The sequence below is a fragment of the Sylvia atricapilla genome, chromosome 24 (genome assembly GCF_009819655.1).
Source record: "Sylvia atricapilla isolate bSylAtr1 chromosome 24, bSylAtr1.pri, whole genome shotgun sequence".
Classification (NCBI taxonomy): domain Eukaryota; kingdom Metazoa; phylum Chordata; class Aves; order Passeriformes; family Sylviidae; genus Sylvia; species Sylvia atricapilla.
Window position 1 is genome coordinate 3,394,121 of NC_089163.1, and position 17,833 is coordinate 3,411,953.

The 17,833-nt window shown below is 49.1% G+C and overlaps 1 protein-coding gene across 2 annotated transcripts in view; it reads right to left on the minus strand.

Annotated features, from left to right (window-relative positions):
• The window catches only part of GRIK3 (glutamate ionotropic receptor kainate type subunit 3), a 108,627-nt gene that overhangs the window by 45,147 nt on the left and 45,647 nt on the right, over positions 1-17,833 (minus strand). For both annotated transcript variants that reach the window (XM_066335461.1, XM_066335460.1), the window contains exons 2-4: positions 3,696-3,872; positions 2,704-2,961; positions 939-1,120 (exon numbers count right to left, since the gene is read on the minus strand). In XM_066335461.1, the coding sequence (XP_066191558.1) occupies positions 939-1,120; positions 2,704-2,961; positions 3,696-3,872 (617 nt within the window). The remainder of the gene's footprint in view (positions 1-938; positions 1,121-2,703; positions 2,962-3,695; positions 3,873-17,833) is intronic.

Sequence of the window (17,833 nt, forward strand, 5' to 3'; positions counted from 1 at the left end):
CCTCCATCTTCCTCACTCTGCAGTGGTGGTGATGAGCTGAGCAGATGGCACAATAAACTATAATAAACTGCATAATAAGTGAGCAGCACCAAACACTACCAGCACGGGAAAATAACTGGCAGCAGACAATGAACCCCTTCTATTGCTTCCCATAATAATCCCTCCCAGGCTTTCCCAGTTCTCTGAACACTTCCCTTCATTTTGCATCAAGCAGGCTGCAGGAAAAGGCTCTTGCCTTGTGCTCTCTTTCTCATCCCTTTGGGGGTTTATTTAATCTGTGTTGCGGTGTCGTGCTGGGCTGATAGGAGCTACACTTCCACCAGCTGGTTTTTAGCAGCTCTGTGAGAGCCTTTTCCTCTGCCTCATATTGACCCTGAAACCCAAAGGCACTCGGGAATGAGGTGGGGCTGGGGCGAGCAGCAGGAATTCCAGTGGAGCAACTTGTGGAGGAAGAAAGGAGGGAGCCCAGCTGAATGGAAAATCACTGACATCTGGCTTAAAGTCCAAGAATTGCAGACAGTGCTGGGGAAGGGACAGAGGATGCCATCCCTCCTGGGTGGGCCTGGCTGGGAAAGCCAGTCTGGATGGAGGGGAAGGGGGAAGAGGAAAGAATGCTGAGGCTGCACAGCTTCAGGGAGAGCCATGGAATTGTCCTGCCCCAGCCTGGGCCTGCATTTGGCACAGCCCCTTCTCCTCCTGTAACATCAGTTTGTTTTCACCCACTCCTTGGTGCTTCCAGCTTTTCAGTGAAAATGCCATTTCCGGCCAAAACCCAGCAGTGTCCTCGAAGGATGGACACGCTGTAGCTCAGAGTGTGGCTGTGGATTGTGGCCCTAGGGAAAGCTGCACCCCATGGTGGTGTCACCCTTCATTAGGGCCACCCCACACCCATGGGCTCCTCAGATGCCACTTTGCTTTCCCGTTTGCCCCCTGCTCACCTGCTTGAGGATCTGAGCTGCCATCAGGTGGCTGCAGTCGAAGATGATGCGGAATTCCCTGCCCCTCTTCATCTCCTTGAGCAGGGGCCGGGCGTCGTCGGTGTCCAGCGGGAGCTGCCGGATCTTCAGGCGGATGTTGTAGCGGGACGGGGCCATGATGAGCTCCTGCAGCCGGATGAGGCCTTCGGGTGTCACACAGAGACAGAGCCAGAGTGTTACAGTCGGCCTTCCCCATGGGATGGGCCACGGCTGCTCAGGGCTTCCCCTGTTCTCCACAGGATGAGATCAGGACCAACATCCATCCATCCATCCATCCATCCATCCATCCATCCATCCATCCATCCATCCATCCATCATCCATCCTTCCATCCATCCATCCATCCATCCATCCTTCTGTGCATCCATCCATCCATCTATCCATCCATCCCTCCCTCAAATGGCCATCAGTAAGGACACTGTGTGCACTTCACTCATGGGTGCGGGATCCTCCAGGCCACAGGCTCTGTTGGCACAGTTGTGGGAACGTCACCTTTCCCTCTCCAGTACCAAACAACAAGCAATCTCACATAAACCTGTGCAGACTGACCATAAATAGCCTGTTCTTACAGTTGCATATCCATGCAGGGTATCAAAGGGTATCAAAGCCAAGATGTCATATGTCAACCATTAACCCCAGAGGAGCTGTTCTAGGACAGAATGGCTTTTCCTGGTGGTTCCCTGCCACCACTGCAGCCAGCAGAGCTGGATGGGGTCCCTGCACTGGGTAGGAAGGGGAGAACAGCAGGTTGGTCCTAACCTCAGGCACCTCTGGGATCACAAAAAATTGTCTTAAGCAGATGTGCCCTTGAGAAAGGACAGCATGTGATAATCAGCCACACAACAAATTAAAATCTGCATATTTACCATGCACAGCAGCAAAAGGAAAAAAATGAATATGAGCTTGGATTTATGAGTCGCGTAGATCGTAACGGTCACTTAATCACAACCTGTAACTTCCTACTACCCTCAGAGTCCATTTCTGTTTCCTGCACAAGGCAAAGAGCCATGGTGGATGCAGCTGAGCAGGAATTATTGGAATCTGGTGTTGCAAGGAGTATTTCAGCAGATGCAAGGGGGAAGAGAGAAGCGTGTCCCTCTGCACAGGAGAAACACATTAGAATATGCCACGAAGGGAACATACTGTGACCCACATTTGCAAAACAGGAATGTCAAACTGTGTTCTCATCAGCCCTCCCCTAAAGAAACCATTTGGTTTAGTGAAATTAGGTTGGACAGGCTATCCAATGTGGCTTTTGTTTTTTGGGGGGGCTTTATCTAGAGCTGTGCAGCGCTTTGCTTTGTTTAACCATCAACAGCTTTCCTTACAGGAACAACTTTGCCAGCTCTGTGTTACAGAATTATCCAGAAAACAAAAAAACTTTCCAGAACTGCTTTTGGTTTTAGCTGGGAGCTGCTCCCTCCATGGCAGCAGTGGACAGGGGATTTTCTGTTGCAGAGGGCACCACAGTGCCAAAAGAGCCAGGCTGAGATGGTCACCCCGTGTCAGTGAACCTTTGCCAGCTCACAGCCCCACTTGCTGAGAGCTTTGTGAATGAAATGCTTAGAAAGCTCCCCAGATCTCCCACAGCACTGTCCAGAACTCCTGGGAACACATCCCTGCATGGGGCATCATGTGGCTCTTGAGAGGGTTCATTGAAAAAGCTCCCAAAGATACCCAGGACAGAAAATCTCCAGGATCCCTTCTCCGAGCTCCTCCTTCACCCACCTGTGCTGTCGTCGTACACCACAGTGGCTGACCTCCACTTCAGATACTGCACCAGGTCCAGGATGGCGTGGCTCAGGGAGGCATAGTCAGGGTACAGGTTGACATAGAAAGTGTCCTTGTTATCCAAAGGGTGATGCTTCCATCGGAGCTGTATGTGGGGCACTTCCAGGGCGTTGCAGATGGACTGGACAGCGTTGGTGCAGGAGCCTTGGGAAGGTCCAAATATTGCAACGACCCCCAGAGCGAGCTGGTCACAGGCTGCAGGGGGAAGGGAGGGATGTCAGCAAAGCCTGAGGGGGGCTAAGCATGGGGCACTGACCCAGCACTGATATTTGGGTAATTACAGCAGTGATGAGGGACAGAGAGAGGACAAATTATTCCAGGTGGGTCAGGACCGGTGGGTAGAGGCACAGAGGAGTGCCAAGCTCCTCTGAGGGAGCCTCCACCACAAAACCATCTGAAAAGGGGCAGGGGATCACTGGGCTGGCTGGGGGCAGATAGCTCCCTCCTGGTGATGTCCCTCCAATAGCAGCCAGCTCAGGCAGCAGGTTTCCTTTCTCCCCAGCCAGAATCAAACTCCACCAGCCCACAGGTCACCAGCTCACAGCCTTTGCTGTGCAGTCCCTCCCCTTCAGCAATTCAAGTGTGCTGCTGTTATCCAGTAATCAAAAGTGACTGCTATTAAGAGAACAGAACATCCGTGTGATGGATGTGAACGCTGCCAGGGAGGCAGTGACACAAACACAGGCATGGCCTCCAGACCTCCGCTCAGGATTAGAGCAAACGCTGAAAGGAGTTTTGTGTGGTTTTCAGAGGGAAAAAGGGAGTGTTCCCCTTGTATTAAAAGGCCTCTGGAAGGTCAGCTCCAGCAGGAGCTCTCCTCCAGATCACTGGTGAGAGCAGGACAGAACAAGCTGCTGGTCTGGAAACCAGACCTTTCTTACGCTGAATAAATGGCCACAAAGCTGCTCAGAAGTTTGCTCTGCTCTTACCTTTCTTAGTTGCTTCAAAGCTGTCGTGGAAGTGTATCCTCTGGATGTCATAGGTTAGGGTTGTGTTGGGCAACAAAGTTCTGTTCCTGTTTATGATGTTGGCGGAGAATCTGAAGGCTTGTTCCTCAGCACTCATCACCTGAGTGTTGGGGCCATCTGCATACTCAAAGATTCCTCCTGCAAGACAAAAATAATCCACCTTTGAGCCACAGTTTGTTTCACAGACTTGTGCAGCAAGGATGAGAAAACTCTTGGAACATTTGCAGGTGGAGCTGGGCTGGCTTGAGGACCTGTCCTGTACTGAAATGAAGACATGAAGATTTGGGATTTTCTTATATCCTGGTCTGTGAGAATGTTCAGGGTGGCAGCTTTGTGGGGCAATAAGAGGAGGTTTTAAGTCCTGGAATATTTTTACGAGCCAGATAAGTGGCTTCCCATAAAACTTTAGGACCAGACCGTGGGGAGTGGACAGGCTTATTGCCCATCTGCAGGGAGGCTCCAGGTCTGTGCTCTGAGTTACTGGGTACAGAACTGGCACTGCCCTCCTCTTGAAATCCTCCTGCCTCATCGCCCACCTCTGGTCCTCGCACAAGAGACAGGCAGAGCAGTGCTGCTGCTGCCTATTTTCAGTGCCATTTTCAGTCCCCTTCTCCTTCTTTATTATTTCTCATGTTTAGTTCTCCAAGTTCTTAATTCAGACCAGCAGAGACTTCTGGATTTGCCTACCCTACAGCTCCTCTGCTCAGTAATGCACATCTCGGATGCAGCTTTGCTGTGTTCAAAAGTTGTTAATGCCATTACACCTCCCCAAGGGCAGCGAGCTCATGTCTCAGCATCACTGGGTTTCTTGGCTCCGTGTCTGTGAGTCTTGTCCTCAGTTCCCACTGACAGCCGCTCTAATTGGAGCGACTTGGTGCAGGCTACATGGGTTATGTAATGGTGTGTCCTTGTCTCCCAGATGCAGGAGCCACCCGGAGCCCCTCGCAGAATCACAGGAAGTCACAAACCTTGCTCTACCTTATTCAAAAAGCAAACCAAAATAATTAATGGATGAGCGAAACAAGCAAGTGCAATTGGTAACAGATGGTCTCAGGGTTCATTAGCAGAAGGAAAATCTTCCTCTTCAATTTAAGATAGTCCTCAAATGTTTTGTTGTAGACAACAGATGTCTGCTCAGCCCTCCTGCTTTCAGGCAATGCCATGAATCCTTCTCCAGCAGCCAGAGCACATTTTCTGTAGTTCTGTGGCAGTTTTGTGTTAGCCAGGAGTTCCAGTTTGGCCAGAGCCAAGCTGACAGTTTCACTGATGGCCATGCTCTGGGTGTCCTCCCAGGAAATGTGACCAGAGCCATGGACTGGGTGAAGCACTGGAGTGATGGTTGGAGATGATCTCAACAAGGACGCAGAAGGAACTTGCAAAAGCCCTCTGACTTTCTGCTCCCCTTGATTGTAACAAGTCCCTTTCCTCCTCTTCCTCTGGAGTCTTTGTGCATCCATGTCCCCAGTTGTGAAGCTGGCGTGGGAATTAATTTACATCCATAGGCAGGAAAAAAGTTTGAGCTGTTCCCTGCATATCTCTGCTAGAAAAAAACCCACTGAACTCAGTGCTAATTTTGGTAATAGGCAGAAGAATGAAGAAAAAAAAAAAGTCTGAATGCTCATTCTGGAGCGTCGTTTCAGTCTCACGTGATTTCCAGCCAGTCACTCACGGGCAGGTTTTCAATCCAGAGTGCTGAGCAGCGTGGGCAGGAGTGTAGCAGAATTGTCCACGTGCCTCATTCTCACTGGATTATGCCAAAACATTTGGGCTTTGACTTGTGCAAAAAAAATTATTCATTCCCATCAAAGTTTGCATGTGCTGGCAGCTCAATTTAAATTTCTTAGGGCAGAGGAAAGTTCGTCTACAATATTACATGAGACACGATAAACAAAACTCAAGTGAGTGTGAGATTCACCCCATCTTCCTGTTCAAAGCTTCACTGTCCAGACTGTTCAGCCAGGGATTTTTTGTTTTCTAGTGTCATCCTGAAGTGATAACTGGTTAATGTTACATAGATTATCCAGTAGCTGGCATTAGGCCTTCTTCCAGCCCAGCACTTTCAGGGTTGCATTGGAGCATGTCTTACTAGGAGATAATATAAAAGGGCTGAGTATGTGGATTATTGCTGTTTGATCCTAAATAAATTCCCCTTCCAGACATCCAGCTGGATATACCAGCCTTTTTGACAGGCAAGACCTTTCTGTGCAGGCACCCAGTACCTTGAGATCAGAGCTGACAGGCAGCAGGGATGTGTTTCCATGTATTTCCCGTTACTGGGAACACATTGGGAACACTCTGAGACTTTGGGAATCTCCCACAGCTGCTGAGGGCAACCACCACATGCCCCAGCCTGGTCTTTGCTCAGAAACTGGGGAGACTGGGAGCTCCTGATGTCAGCTCTTTCCAGGGATTCAACATCCCACTGGATCCTCACATCCCTCTTGGCTGCGCGCCGCTCCTTCAGAGACGTTCATTCCCATCATTATTTAAAGAGCCTAATAACTGGCTTGAAACAGCTGATTAATGCATAATCTTCATCATGATTACACAGCATAACCGGCATTAATTTGCAAAGCCAGCTAATTATGAAAATAATTGTTGCTGTTCTTCCATTTGAGCAAAATGGAGACGCTGAGCCCGTGACGTGGAGAGCACGAGGGATGTGACATCAGCTGGGCTGGGGGAAGCCAGTGCCCTCCTGGAGGCCTCAGCAGCAGAGATGAAGGAGCAGGGCTGGACAGCTGTGGGCAGCTCCACTGCAAGTGATCCCTCTTGGGCTTGGGCAGAATCCTCATCTGGCTTCACTCTCACGGATGAGAATCAATGGCTGTGAAAAGACCACAACAGGTCTCCACTTTCACACACCACATATCCACAAATCCCACCTGAGAGGGTAAAACTGAAGCTCCCTTAGTGTTGTTGTCCCTCTCTAAACCTCTGCCCTGTTTTGGAAGGCAGTTCCAATGCGTTGGAGGTCACTTGGGTGCTCTGTGGTGCTCGTGGCCTTTCCCACTATTGTCTGTGCAGGTCTCAGCTTCTCTTTCCTTCTTCCTTCTCCTCCTGTGGCTTGGCAGAGAGATAAAAGATGGCTGTGACAAGGTCTGTCCTGCTTTGTGATATCCTCCTGAGGTTCATGAGAGGATTTGCTGCCTGATTTATGTCTGCTGTTCCTTGACCAGTCGATAAAACCCAAGGACTCCCCACTGCAGCAGCACGTGCTGCTCAACACGCTGAAGTTCATCAATTCAGGTTGGCTTTGTTTGCATAGATATTTTTCCCTGGAAACCTTCTCTTTGTGCCATGTTTAGGGGGCCTTTGGTGCAGTGGGATCTGGGACTGGGAGTCAGCCTTGTAGAAGATGCCTCACACAAACTGTTGACGAAGGCTTTCAACCCTTATCACTTATTTTACATATTTTTTGATGGAGTCATCCATTATTATATCTGACTTCTTGGATTTTAAAATCAATCCCAAGCAGGTTAAATAATTATTCAGTTGTCTTTTACTCTTAAAGCAGACTAATTGCTCTCTGGAGAATGTCAGCCAGCGTAGGGGAAAACACACTAATTACAATCAACTTCATGTCTGACTGTTTTATGTTATTTTATTTGATGACCTCAATATTGCTGCTAAGGTGAGGAATTTTCAAAACCCAAAATGAGATTCCAGAGCAAATGCCTGAAGCTTCCTTTGGGTCCAGACCAGAGGAGCAGCAGTGGGGTCAGGTAAGCAGAAGGAGCCTGGCCTGGCACAAGGGGAAATTTGGCTGAAAACCACAGAAGGTTTCACTTGGAGTAGCAGAACCTGAGCCTCTCTTCAGGGTAAAACCTGGATCCTACAGAACATCTAAAATCCCATTGGTGGCAATCAGTACAGGCCCAGGTCTGCCTGCATCCAGCAAAACTGCACTGCATTCTTCTGTCCTCAGGGATGGGTCAGGACCTTGGGAATGGCCCCAGGATGGAGCTGGAAGGACACCTGGAGATGGGCTGGGAGCCCTCCTCTGCTGCTCCAGTGATCCCAGGACATGACTGCATGGGCTCAGTGCCAGTGCAGTTATTTTTAGCTCTGTCAAGAGCTAAGTCAAGAAAGTCAAAGTATTTTAGGTTTTCATTTCTCCCTTCTTTTGCTTTTTACCAAAACAAACAGCTCCATTCTCAGAGAGAAAATTCCAGCAGCCCTCAGCGTGTGGTGCGATCTCTTATCTTCTACTCCTTATAAATCACGGAATTATTTAGCTTTGAAGCACAACTATTTCTGATAACACTTTTCTCTCCCCCGCTGACAGTGTTGTTCACACATTTAGACAGCTCTGACAGCCTCTTTCTGTGTGACATCCGGGAAGAAATACCTGGTTTGAGGCAGCTCTTACCGAGTTTGGAGCCAGCAGAGCTCCTCAGGGACACGGGAGCTCCCGTTCCCTCTCACAGCCCTTCCATGCCCAGAGCTGCATTTTTCCTGCCTTTTTAAAAATTTTTTTTCTCTGAGGTTATAAAATATTTTTGCTGTTGCCTTCTGAGGTATGGGATCTGCCCTCTTCTGAGGACAAATCACTGTTTTGGGGACAGTATTAGCAAATGGGCCGATGAGGACAGGTACACAGGATTTAGTGCCTTTTCCTGCAGGATGCTTCTCCACAGCTCCCTGAGGCAGAGAATGGAAAGTGGAGAGTCTTCCTGGCAGAGAAGGCTTGGAGAACCTGACACTGCTGCTTGGCTGAAAAGCCCAGTGGGGAGAATCTCACTGTCACAGTCCAGGTCCCCTGAGAGCTGCTGTTTATACAGCAGCATACGGAGAAATGAGATAACACTCCTGGGAAGTGAAAGAAAGTTCCCTGGAGCACGAGGTTGTGGCTGGGAATGGGACTCCCACACCCAGAGCCTGCCCATCCTGGGGGACTGTGGCAGTCTCAGGTGCAATAACAAGGATGCAGAGAGAGCAGGGAAATCCAGAGGCAAGAAATATCAGCAGAACAAAAAGAGAAAGCAACGACAGATTTATCCACAAGAAATCTCTTCTTGCACCTTCCCCCAGGGAGCTGCTACTGTGAGATGCTCCATGAGTGTGCTCCAAGGAGCTGGTCCTGTGCTCAGCCCGGCATGGAGCAGAGCCCCCAGGTCTGGTGTTGATGTTTGGTCCCCAAACAGAAACAAACCCACCCCATCGTTGGGAAAACCCAGCTCACTGAGACAGTCAGCAAACCTTATTTCAGAATTTACATACAGATGTACAAGACTGTGTGAGCTTTAAGAATCCTCTACAAATCTATTTTCTCACACCCTATAAACTGATGAGTGAGGAAAGCAGCTCTGGAGCTTCCACCCTTCCAGAGCCCTTATCACTCCTGGAAGCCCTTGCTGCCAGAGAGGTGCAGTGGATATGTCATTTTAGGACACGAAAGAAAGATGAGAGACTCCAAATATTTCAGAAGGCAAAGAGCATAGAAAAGAAGGCTTTATTGTCTAATTCTTACTACCTTTTATAAGGTGTTCTGTACAGACTTAACATGGTTGGTGAATAGAAACAACACCTCTCTAATACCATTGGTTAAACCAGAGAAACAGCAAACACCAGCTGGAGAAATGTTGTTTGGAGAAGAGAGTAGTGACGTCCCAGTGCAAAGAGTTATTTGCCAGGATTGTTTTGAGAAGAAACTTTCTTGAAAAATTTTTCCTTGCGAAAAATCAGCAGCTGCTAGCAGGCTAAAAATCTTGCAGACCCAAAAATATCAGGCCCACATGGATCCCCCTGCCCCAGCCTTCCACAGGCTCATCCAGCCCCGTGTGTCAGACAGCAGCATCCCGGGATGTGCCCTGGGATGTGCCTTGGGATGTGCCCTGGGATGTGCCCTGGGATGTGCCCTGGGATGTGCCCTGGGATGTGTCCCAGGATGTGCCATGGGATGTGCCCCGGGATGTGTCCCGGGATGTGCCATGGGATGTGCCATGGGATGTGCCATGGGATGTGCTCTGGGATGTGCTCTGGGATGTGCCATGGGATGTGCCATGGGATGTGCCATGGGATGTGCCATTGGATGTGCCCTGGGATGTGCCGTGGGATGTGCCATGGTATATGTCCCTGGATGTGTCCTGGGATGTGCCCTGTGCCGAGGCGATGAGCACAACTTGTGAACGGATCGCAACAAACCTTCTGGGAAGGAGCTGAAAAATAATTCCCGCGGTCTGTCAGTGGCTTCTTGGTTTTGACAGAGCGGCAGGATCCGAGTCCCTGTCCCCTTCAACTGCTGCTGATCATGCACCGGCCCTGTCACTTCAGCGTGGCACTGCCTAATGTGATGCAGCACAGCCACGGATCCAAAGCAATTTCAGGCTTCATCAACACGCATCACGCAAGAGAACCCCTGCGCAGGGCTCGGCGGCTCGGGGGCTGAGCTGGCCCTGCCCACGGGAGCTCCTCACTCTGGATGTTGATTGCTAAAAACCCAGGAGCAGGATCTGCCTGGAACGCGGGGAGAGGATTAACCTCCGAGCCGGTGTGTCTGGATCACTTAGGCTCACACGCTGCCTTGCGCTCGCTGCGCGTCTCTTTTGTATAAATTAAAAAGGCACCAGCCCGTCCCTGAGCTGCTCCCACCCTGGCAGCTTCCCTGGCTCCCAGGTCCGAGGCATTTTCACCTGCTTTTGCTGAGATCCCCGGTTCCAAGGGGCTGATGAAAGCCATGGCATTCCTGCCCACCAGGAGCTTTCCCTGCCTCCACAATCCCCCAAAGAGAAATGGAGCCGAGCAGGGGATGAGCACAGCCCCTCTGGGCTTGGGTTGGGGTGTTCCTGAGCTCCCCAGCACACCTGGCTGGATTTGCTGCTCAACACCTTTGGGAAGAGGCTGGACATGGAGCTTGAATCCCCTGTGAGGAGAGGCAGGCACAGAGGGGTGGCTGATCCCCCCAGGGTCCAGGAGCTCACTGTCCTCAGACACCCTCCAACGTGACTAGCAATGTTTCTATCTCTATTTCAGCTGCTGTGACCCTGCATCACGGAGCCAAACCTGAGTGGGGACAGTCCTGCTGTCACCTCCTTGCCACAGCCCCTCACGCTGTCACCCTGGGGGTGTCCCTGGGACCCCACGGCGGCTGGTGGAGGAGCTGATGGACAGAGACACATTCCCAGTGCCTCTGATTCCACCACATGGTGCAGCAGGAGGCAGAGCCAGGTACTTGCTGAGTAATGCCAAGGAAATGAATTCAACCAGAAAATCAGATACGCCAAGTGTGAGCGTGTCCCACGAGGAGGGATTTCCCGCCTGCCAGGACAGAAATCCCATCACAGCAGGTTGATCCATTCCCAGGAGACGGTGTCTCCTTCTTTTCTCATTTTGCCATTGAATATGCAAAATCCCATTTCATTTGCTCTGAATTAGGCACTTCATGTCACAGGGGGTGACATTCTTCTATGTATAAGCTGCTTAACAGATGAGCAGTCAAGTGGCAAAGCAATACATTATTAATGCTTCTGGTTAAATTAACTGATTAAAACCACTGGAGCTAAAATGTATGTATCAGCACTTTACTCGCACTAAATGAGGAATTAATGGAACATGGCAGGTTGTGTTTTTAATGAACAGTAGCTCGGGAAGGTCTGGAAAGGTTTGTCACTGCTCCTGGGGATGACCTGTTGCGTCCTCGGCTGGACGCCGGCGCTGCTCGTCCCTTATGGGTTGGGGCACGGCCAGGACAGGGCTGTAGCTCCTAGAAACAAACTTCTCCTCATTGCAAACCCTCCTCGTTTGGCCTAATTGGCAGCGTTTCCTCTGCCATGCTTTGAACAAGCTGTTCTGGTGTTGCACATTTGACATCTGAGGAAGAGCGTTTACCGCGGCGGCGGAGCGTAACCCCGACCAAGGGAGTGGATCAAAGAGCTAATCTGAGATCAAAAGCCTTCACTGGTGCTACAGCAGAAATAAATTAAGTTAGCAACAGATTTCTTAATGATATTTAAATTTCTAATTTGCATAATACATGATTAAAATAAAATGGGCTTTTTTTTTTTTTTTTTTTTTTTTTAAGCGGGCTCACTCAATTAATTAAAAAGAAAGAAAGCAGCATCATAATCTCAGAGGAACAGATTCCCATCAAGATAAAGGAAGGGAAAATGCCACAAAACTTTTGATTTAGCCAGTATTCAGCTCAGAGGAATTGCAAATTTCCCAAAAGGACCGTGGGGTTGCAGCCTGAGAACTCCCCTGGGGGCCAATGTCCCAGTGCCACCCAGTGCCACCACTGCCCTCAACACTGGCTGGGAAAGGCTCCCACAGGCTCTAAGTGGTTTATCTCCCTGTAAAAGGGAGATCTGGCAGCTTTGGGCTACTTGTGCTTGTCATGTTCTCACTGTGGGACATCTCTGAGCTCCCTGGGATTATTTCCCAGGTCATATTTGTGCATGAGCTGCCCGGAATTAAACCATGGTGTCAACTCCAGCCTCCACCCTCTGAAGGTGAACCTCTTTTAGAGGTTCTTCCCTAATTTATTCCAAACCAGGACACACCCCACTGCCAGGGAAGGGCAGCTGGGCTGGACAGTGCCACCAGATGCCCCATGCCCATCCCTGCCCCTCTGCTCTGAGTGATGGGTCCCTCCTCCCCAAAACCTCACTGCAACAGTCTGGACTCAGCAGATGTGTCCTGGGAATCACCAATGGCTGGATAAATCAGGCACACTCAAATGTCACCTTCACAGCAGTGCTTTAGGATGAGAGCACGTGTTACACTGTGATATATGGGGGGGGAAAAAGGGTTTGAAAGCTTCAAATTCTTGCTGATGTGTAACACAGGGTGGAGGTGGTGCAGCTGGGAGTGTATTTTCTGTGGTGTTTTATTGGGGAGTGTATTTTCTGTGGTGTTTTGTTGCCTTTTGGAGCAGTCTGGGGTGTCTATCAGGGCAGTGTTCAGAGCAGGGGTGAGGCCACACTGAAACATAAATCCCACCTCGTGCCGGGACTGACCAGGCTTCTAACAAAACCTGCAGGGTGATAAAATATTCTGGATTTCTCTTTACTGTGCGCTGGAGAGCTGACCCTGTATCCCCCCTGCCCAGTTTGGGGCTCCCCACCCAGCAGAGCTTCCACTGGGCAGGTGATTTCTCTTCCCATTTATCCCAGTGCAAACTGGGTCTGACTGGTCCATTTGTAAAAATCCGCTGTAAACTGAATACAGGGTATTGGAAACCAAACCTGCTTCTTTTGGGGAAAAAAATTGTCTTCCCAGGTAAACTGGATTTTGCAAACCTTTGAGCTCTACACTGGGAGAGCCCATTGGCTGCACACAGACCTGCCAAGCTGAATTAAAATGCCAATTATTGCATGTTAATTAAATTCTTCTCCAATATTCATTGCTAAGACGCAGCTAGTAAATGTTAATACCCACCTGGCATGCAGCATATATTAGACTTAAGAAATCTACATTAAATCCTGTTTTCCTTCCACAGTGTAGCCAAACACCAACAGTCAACTTGTTTCTCACTTTTGCATTGATGCTTCCAAAAACTGGGGCCTTGACTAAGACGAGGCATTGAATGGCAAATGCAGTTCTGCAAATATTATGACATATTGTTTGTCATCTGCCCTAAATATTTAACAGTTCTATTTTGCAAGATTTTTGTGCCACATGCTGAGTATTTGCTCCTGATAGATGCTAAATTTGACTGATGGAATGGTTTCCATTCAGGAGCTGACAGTCCCAAAGCCTTGTGAGGATCTTCGCTGTTGGCATCTTGTGTTTAAAAGAAAGCAGAGAAGAGGAAAAAAAAACCAACAGAGTGCCCTGGGAAAATTGTTTCTGCTTAATCCCATCTCCTCTCCTCAGAAAATCCTTTTTGTAGGAAGAGATCAAAGGTCTGAAATAGATTCCAACAAGTCTCCAGGAGGTGTGGGATACAGAGGGAGCATGGCACTCTGTGGGACTGACCTGCCTCTGGTCAAACCTGCTGGTGCCTGGGGCAGCCAAAGGTGGAACGAGAAGATTCAGAGATCAGTTTTGCCTTTTTCTCTTCCTATTTTGATATTTTAGTGTTGTTAAGCAGAGGGGAAAAGCAGACTTTGCCAGGCTGTGGCACCTGCTGGGCACAGGAGGTTGGAGCAGCACAGGGGTCCACACTGGGACCTGTGAGAATAAAAGTTCACAATTTTTTACAAATTATTTCCCAATCTACCTTGACTGAAATCTTTTATGGTGGGAAATATCTGCCTGGGGAGGGCATTTTTGAAACCTACAATCTTCAATATATTTTATGAATGGTAATTTTCCCTCCCTTTGTTTTAACCCTCCCCCCCATTTTTTAATTTTCAACTCTGAATGCCCAAGGTAATTACAGCTGAAAGATTTGCTGGCTTAAAAGCAGCACTTTATTCCAGGGAATGAAGGATTAAAAAAAAAAAAAAAAAAAAAAAAGCGAATGACAAGAGGATGTGCTCTGAAAAATGCTTTCATTATTTTCCTGTCATCTGTACTCTTAGTTTACAAACAGCCACAAACAGACCAGGGGATGCAAAGGGACGTGCTGGACCTGCCCAGCAGCAGGCTCCAAAGGAATTCCACATGCCCTAAATGATCCAAACCGGCTTTTAAAACTTATTGTGTCTCACAGAGGAGGAAGAGCTGCCCATGGAGGAGCAGCTGGTGAGGGGCTGTGCTGGTGCCATGGCCTGAGCATGTCACTGCCCTGGGCTCGGGGAGGGTGGCCAGGGGTCCCTGTCACCCTGCTGGGTGCCCTGCCAGCCTGCCCTGGGTGTGGGTTTGTCCTGCTCCTGCCCCTCTGCCCAGGCAGGGCTTGGCAGTGCCCTGGCAGAGCTGGGTGTCCACAGCAGAACAGGGTCCTGATGCCACCTGTGCTGAGCTCTGCTCCCCTGGGAAAAGGGTTTGGGATTGTGCCCTGGGAGGGAACAGGACCCAAACACCACCCGGGGCTGCAGCTGAGCTCTGGGGAGGGCAGGACCCCGCCGTGGACACACTGCTCCAGAGAGGGGACGAGCAGCAAGTGCCATGGGCAGAGCGTCAGTGCCATGGGCACAGTGTCAGTGCCATCAGCACCACATCAGTGCCATGGACACAGTGCCATTGTCGTGAGCACAGTGTCAGTGCCATGGGCAGAATGTCAGTGCTGTGAGCACAGTGCCAGTGCCTTCAGCACCACATCAGTGCCATGGGCACAGTGTCATTGCCATGGGCACAGTGTCAATGCCATGGGCACAGTGTCAGTGCCATCAGCACCACATCAGTGCCATGGGCACAGTGCCAGTGTCTTTGCTCCAAAGGGAATCCCACTAACACAGGGATCCTCTGCTGGTGATCCCACTGCCAGAGAGATCCACTGCCAGTGATCCCGCTGCCAAAGGGTCTCAGTGCCAGGGGGATCCACTGCCAATGCTCCCCCTGCCACACTGGCAGAGCTGAGTGTCTCAACAGGAACTGAACCAAGTGTCTGCTAATGAAGCTGAATATTCATTATTATGACTAAACACAATGAATCACAAATTAAAATGGGTAAATTATTAGTTGGTAGATCAGAAAAGGGAGAATTAGAAAAACATTTCGATTCTAGAGGAGGTGGGAGAGGAAAAGCTTTATTAAGAGACCCAAATCCAGTTAAAAGTGAGTATTAGTCATTGTGCAGTGCTTCACAGAGCCCTTTGTCACTCAGTGACAGTGGATGTCACTGTGCCACTGGCAGCTCAGCGCTGACCTGAGCCTGTAACTGCTCACACCAACCCCGGAGCCTTGATGCTCTGTGAAATTCTGAGATTCATCATCATGATCACTGTTTATTTAACACTAAGGACATTGTTTCCTCTACTCCAGTGTTATGAATTACCCAGGATTATGCGTTCAGTGGCTTCCATTGATTCATGCAGAGCTAATTAATGGGATACATCAACCTATCATAAACATGAGCAATAACTCATGCCTCGTTAGCACCAGTGAGCAAACTGCTCCAGGGAGCAGGCAGGTCTCTGGAAGGGTTAATGGATCTACTGAGTGAAGTGAAACTTCCTTTTTTTTTTCCTAGAATAGTTTTTTTTCTGCTCAAATTTCTTACATTTTAGGTGTGTCAGTATCTCCTTCGTAATGGTGTGAACTGGGAGCTGTAAACTGGGAGTAGCATGAATTCAGTGGAAAAATGGTTTGAAGAAGCTTGAGAAAAAGGGACACTGGTGAGTGGGAGCTGCAAAAGGAGCTGAGCATGCAGTTGAGCTGAATTTGACTTTAATTAAAAAGCATATTGAAGGAAGAGATTTCTGACAGGAAAACTGAGGAGTGAAGGGTTCCTATTTCCCACCCTATTTATAAATCAGTGAACACGAGCTGGCATCCTCCTCTCACAAGGGCTGTACAGTAAGCAGATTGTCTGCGGGGAAACCACATGAAGTTGGGCAAAACAATCCTCCTCCTCTTCCTCCCTTGTGTGGGATGAGCAGGTGGGGAACAGCCCCATGGGGGTCACTGCTCCACGGATTGGAATCAGGGGCAGCGTCCCTGAATTTCCTCTCATCTACAGGTAACTGCTGCAGAACTTGAGTGATATCTTCAGTTTCAGAGTTAAGTGACAAAAAAACCAAGATTAATGAGTGGAGCTGTCCATGTGAAAGCAAATGTGGAAAGGATGCTGCAGCGCTGGCTCCTGCAGCACTTTCTTCTTGAGGCGTGTAATACATTTAAAGGCTATTTGGAAAAGATGCTTCTAGCATCTTCTGGCCCAGCAGTAAGTGGGACTGTGCTGGGCAGCGGCACGTGAATCTGATTAGATGAAGTGTCGGGTCACTGCCACTTGTCCTCTGCAATATCCAGAATTAAGCTGCTGCAAACGCTTGAGTCTCAGTGAAATGCCAGCAAGGGGTTTGGACACGGGGCTTTCAGATTGCATCCTCTTGCCCTGATCTCTGCTCTCCTACCACTGACCTCGAGATTCTGACCTTGGCTACTCTGCCAGGGTGAGTGTGTGCAGTTCCCCTGCTCTGTGGGATTCCCTTTGCTAAAATCCACTGGTAGCACCTTGTGGCTGTAATGATGCCTTAAGGTTTTTTGCTTTATATTTTTCATATATTTTATTTATTTATAAACTCCACATAGAGTGTTAGTTACTGTCTTCACATTTTGGTCAGACAAAACAATTCCTCTAGGCCTGAGACCTCACTGCTTCAGGCTTTGAAAAGTATAAACAAAAGTGGATGGGGTGGGAGAGCAAACTGAGGGGATGTGATTTCATTACCTGAAGCTGTAAATGGAGAATTAACCCCTGATTTGTAAAAGGACCAAATTTATATCTGTCTGAGAAACCCGTGACCTTGTTACTCTTGGGTTGTAGCCTCTGGGGGGGCTTTTTTCTGCCCTTAATGCACCTGAAGGACCTTCATTAAATATAACTGCTTTTTATTCTCTTAATTTTTTTTCTGGCCTCTGTTTCTAGGTAAGCCCAAAAAGGGCATCAGTAATAATGAGGATATATAAGGCAGCAATGGGAATCAGTGGTAGTTTTCCAGCTCCTTGCTGCTGAAATGTGGCAACAATGCAGAAAAGATCTGAAACTTAGCCACAAAGTGAGATGGGGTCTGTCCTTACACCCCTCACTTCTGCCTTTGTCTTTGGAGCAGGTGAGCAGCAGCTCCAGAGGCGTCCCAGCCTTGGAGGTGACCTTGCCTTCCCCAGGGCAGGGACCACTGTGGATCTCCTCACATTGCTCAGGTCCCTCCTGGCCAAACGCTTGCAAAAAAAGCAGTGTGAATTATTTTACTTCTTAAATGCTGCTTATGGAAATACTTCAAGGCCTGACCTAAGCCACGTCTCACCAGACAATGGGGTGGGATAACCCGACCCCCTTAAACGCTTTTCTCAGCTTTGTAGTAGAAAGAGAATCCTCCAGCTTTATGGTGCAAAGAGAAAAACCAGACGCCAGCTAGAAGGCAAGGGGAGAAGGGATGTGACTTTTGGAGCTTGCAGGCAGTAGGATTAAGGCCCAGGATGATGATTCTCTGCTCAAGATCAGCAGTGATCTTGGGTACCCTGGCAGGTATGAGGGAGGCAGCGCTGGCTGAAGCTCCAGCTGTGATCCTTCCCCATCTTGCAGTAATAAAATGCTCCTACCCCAATAAGCA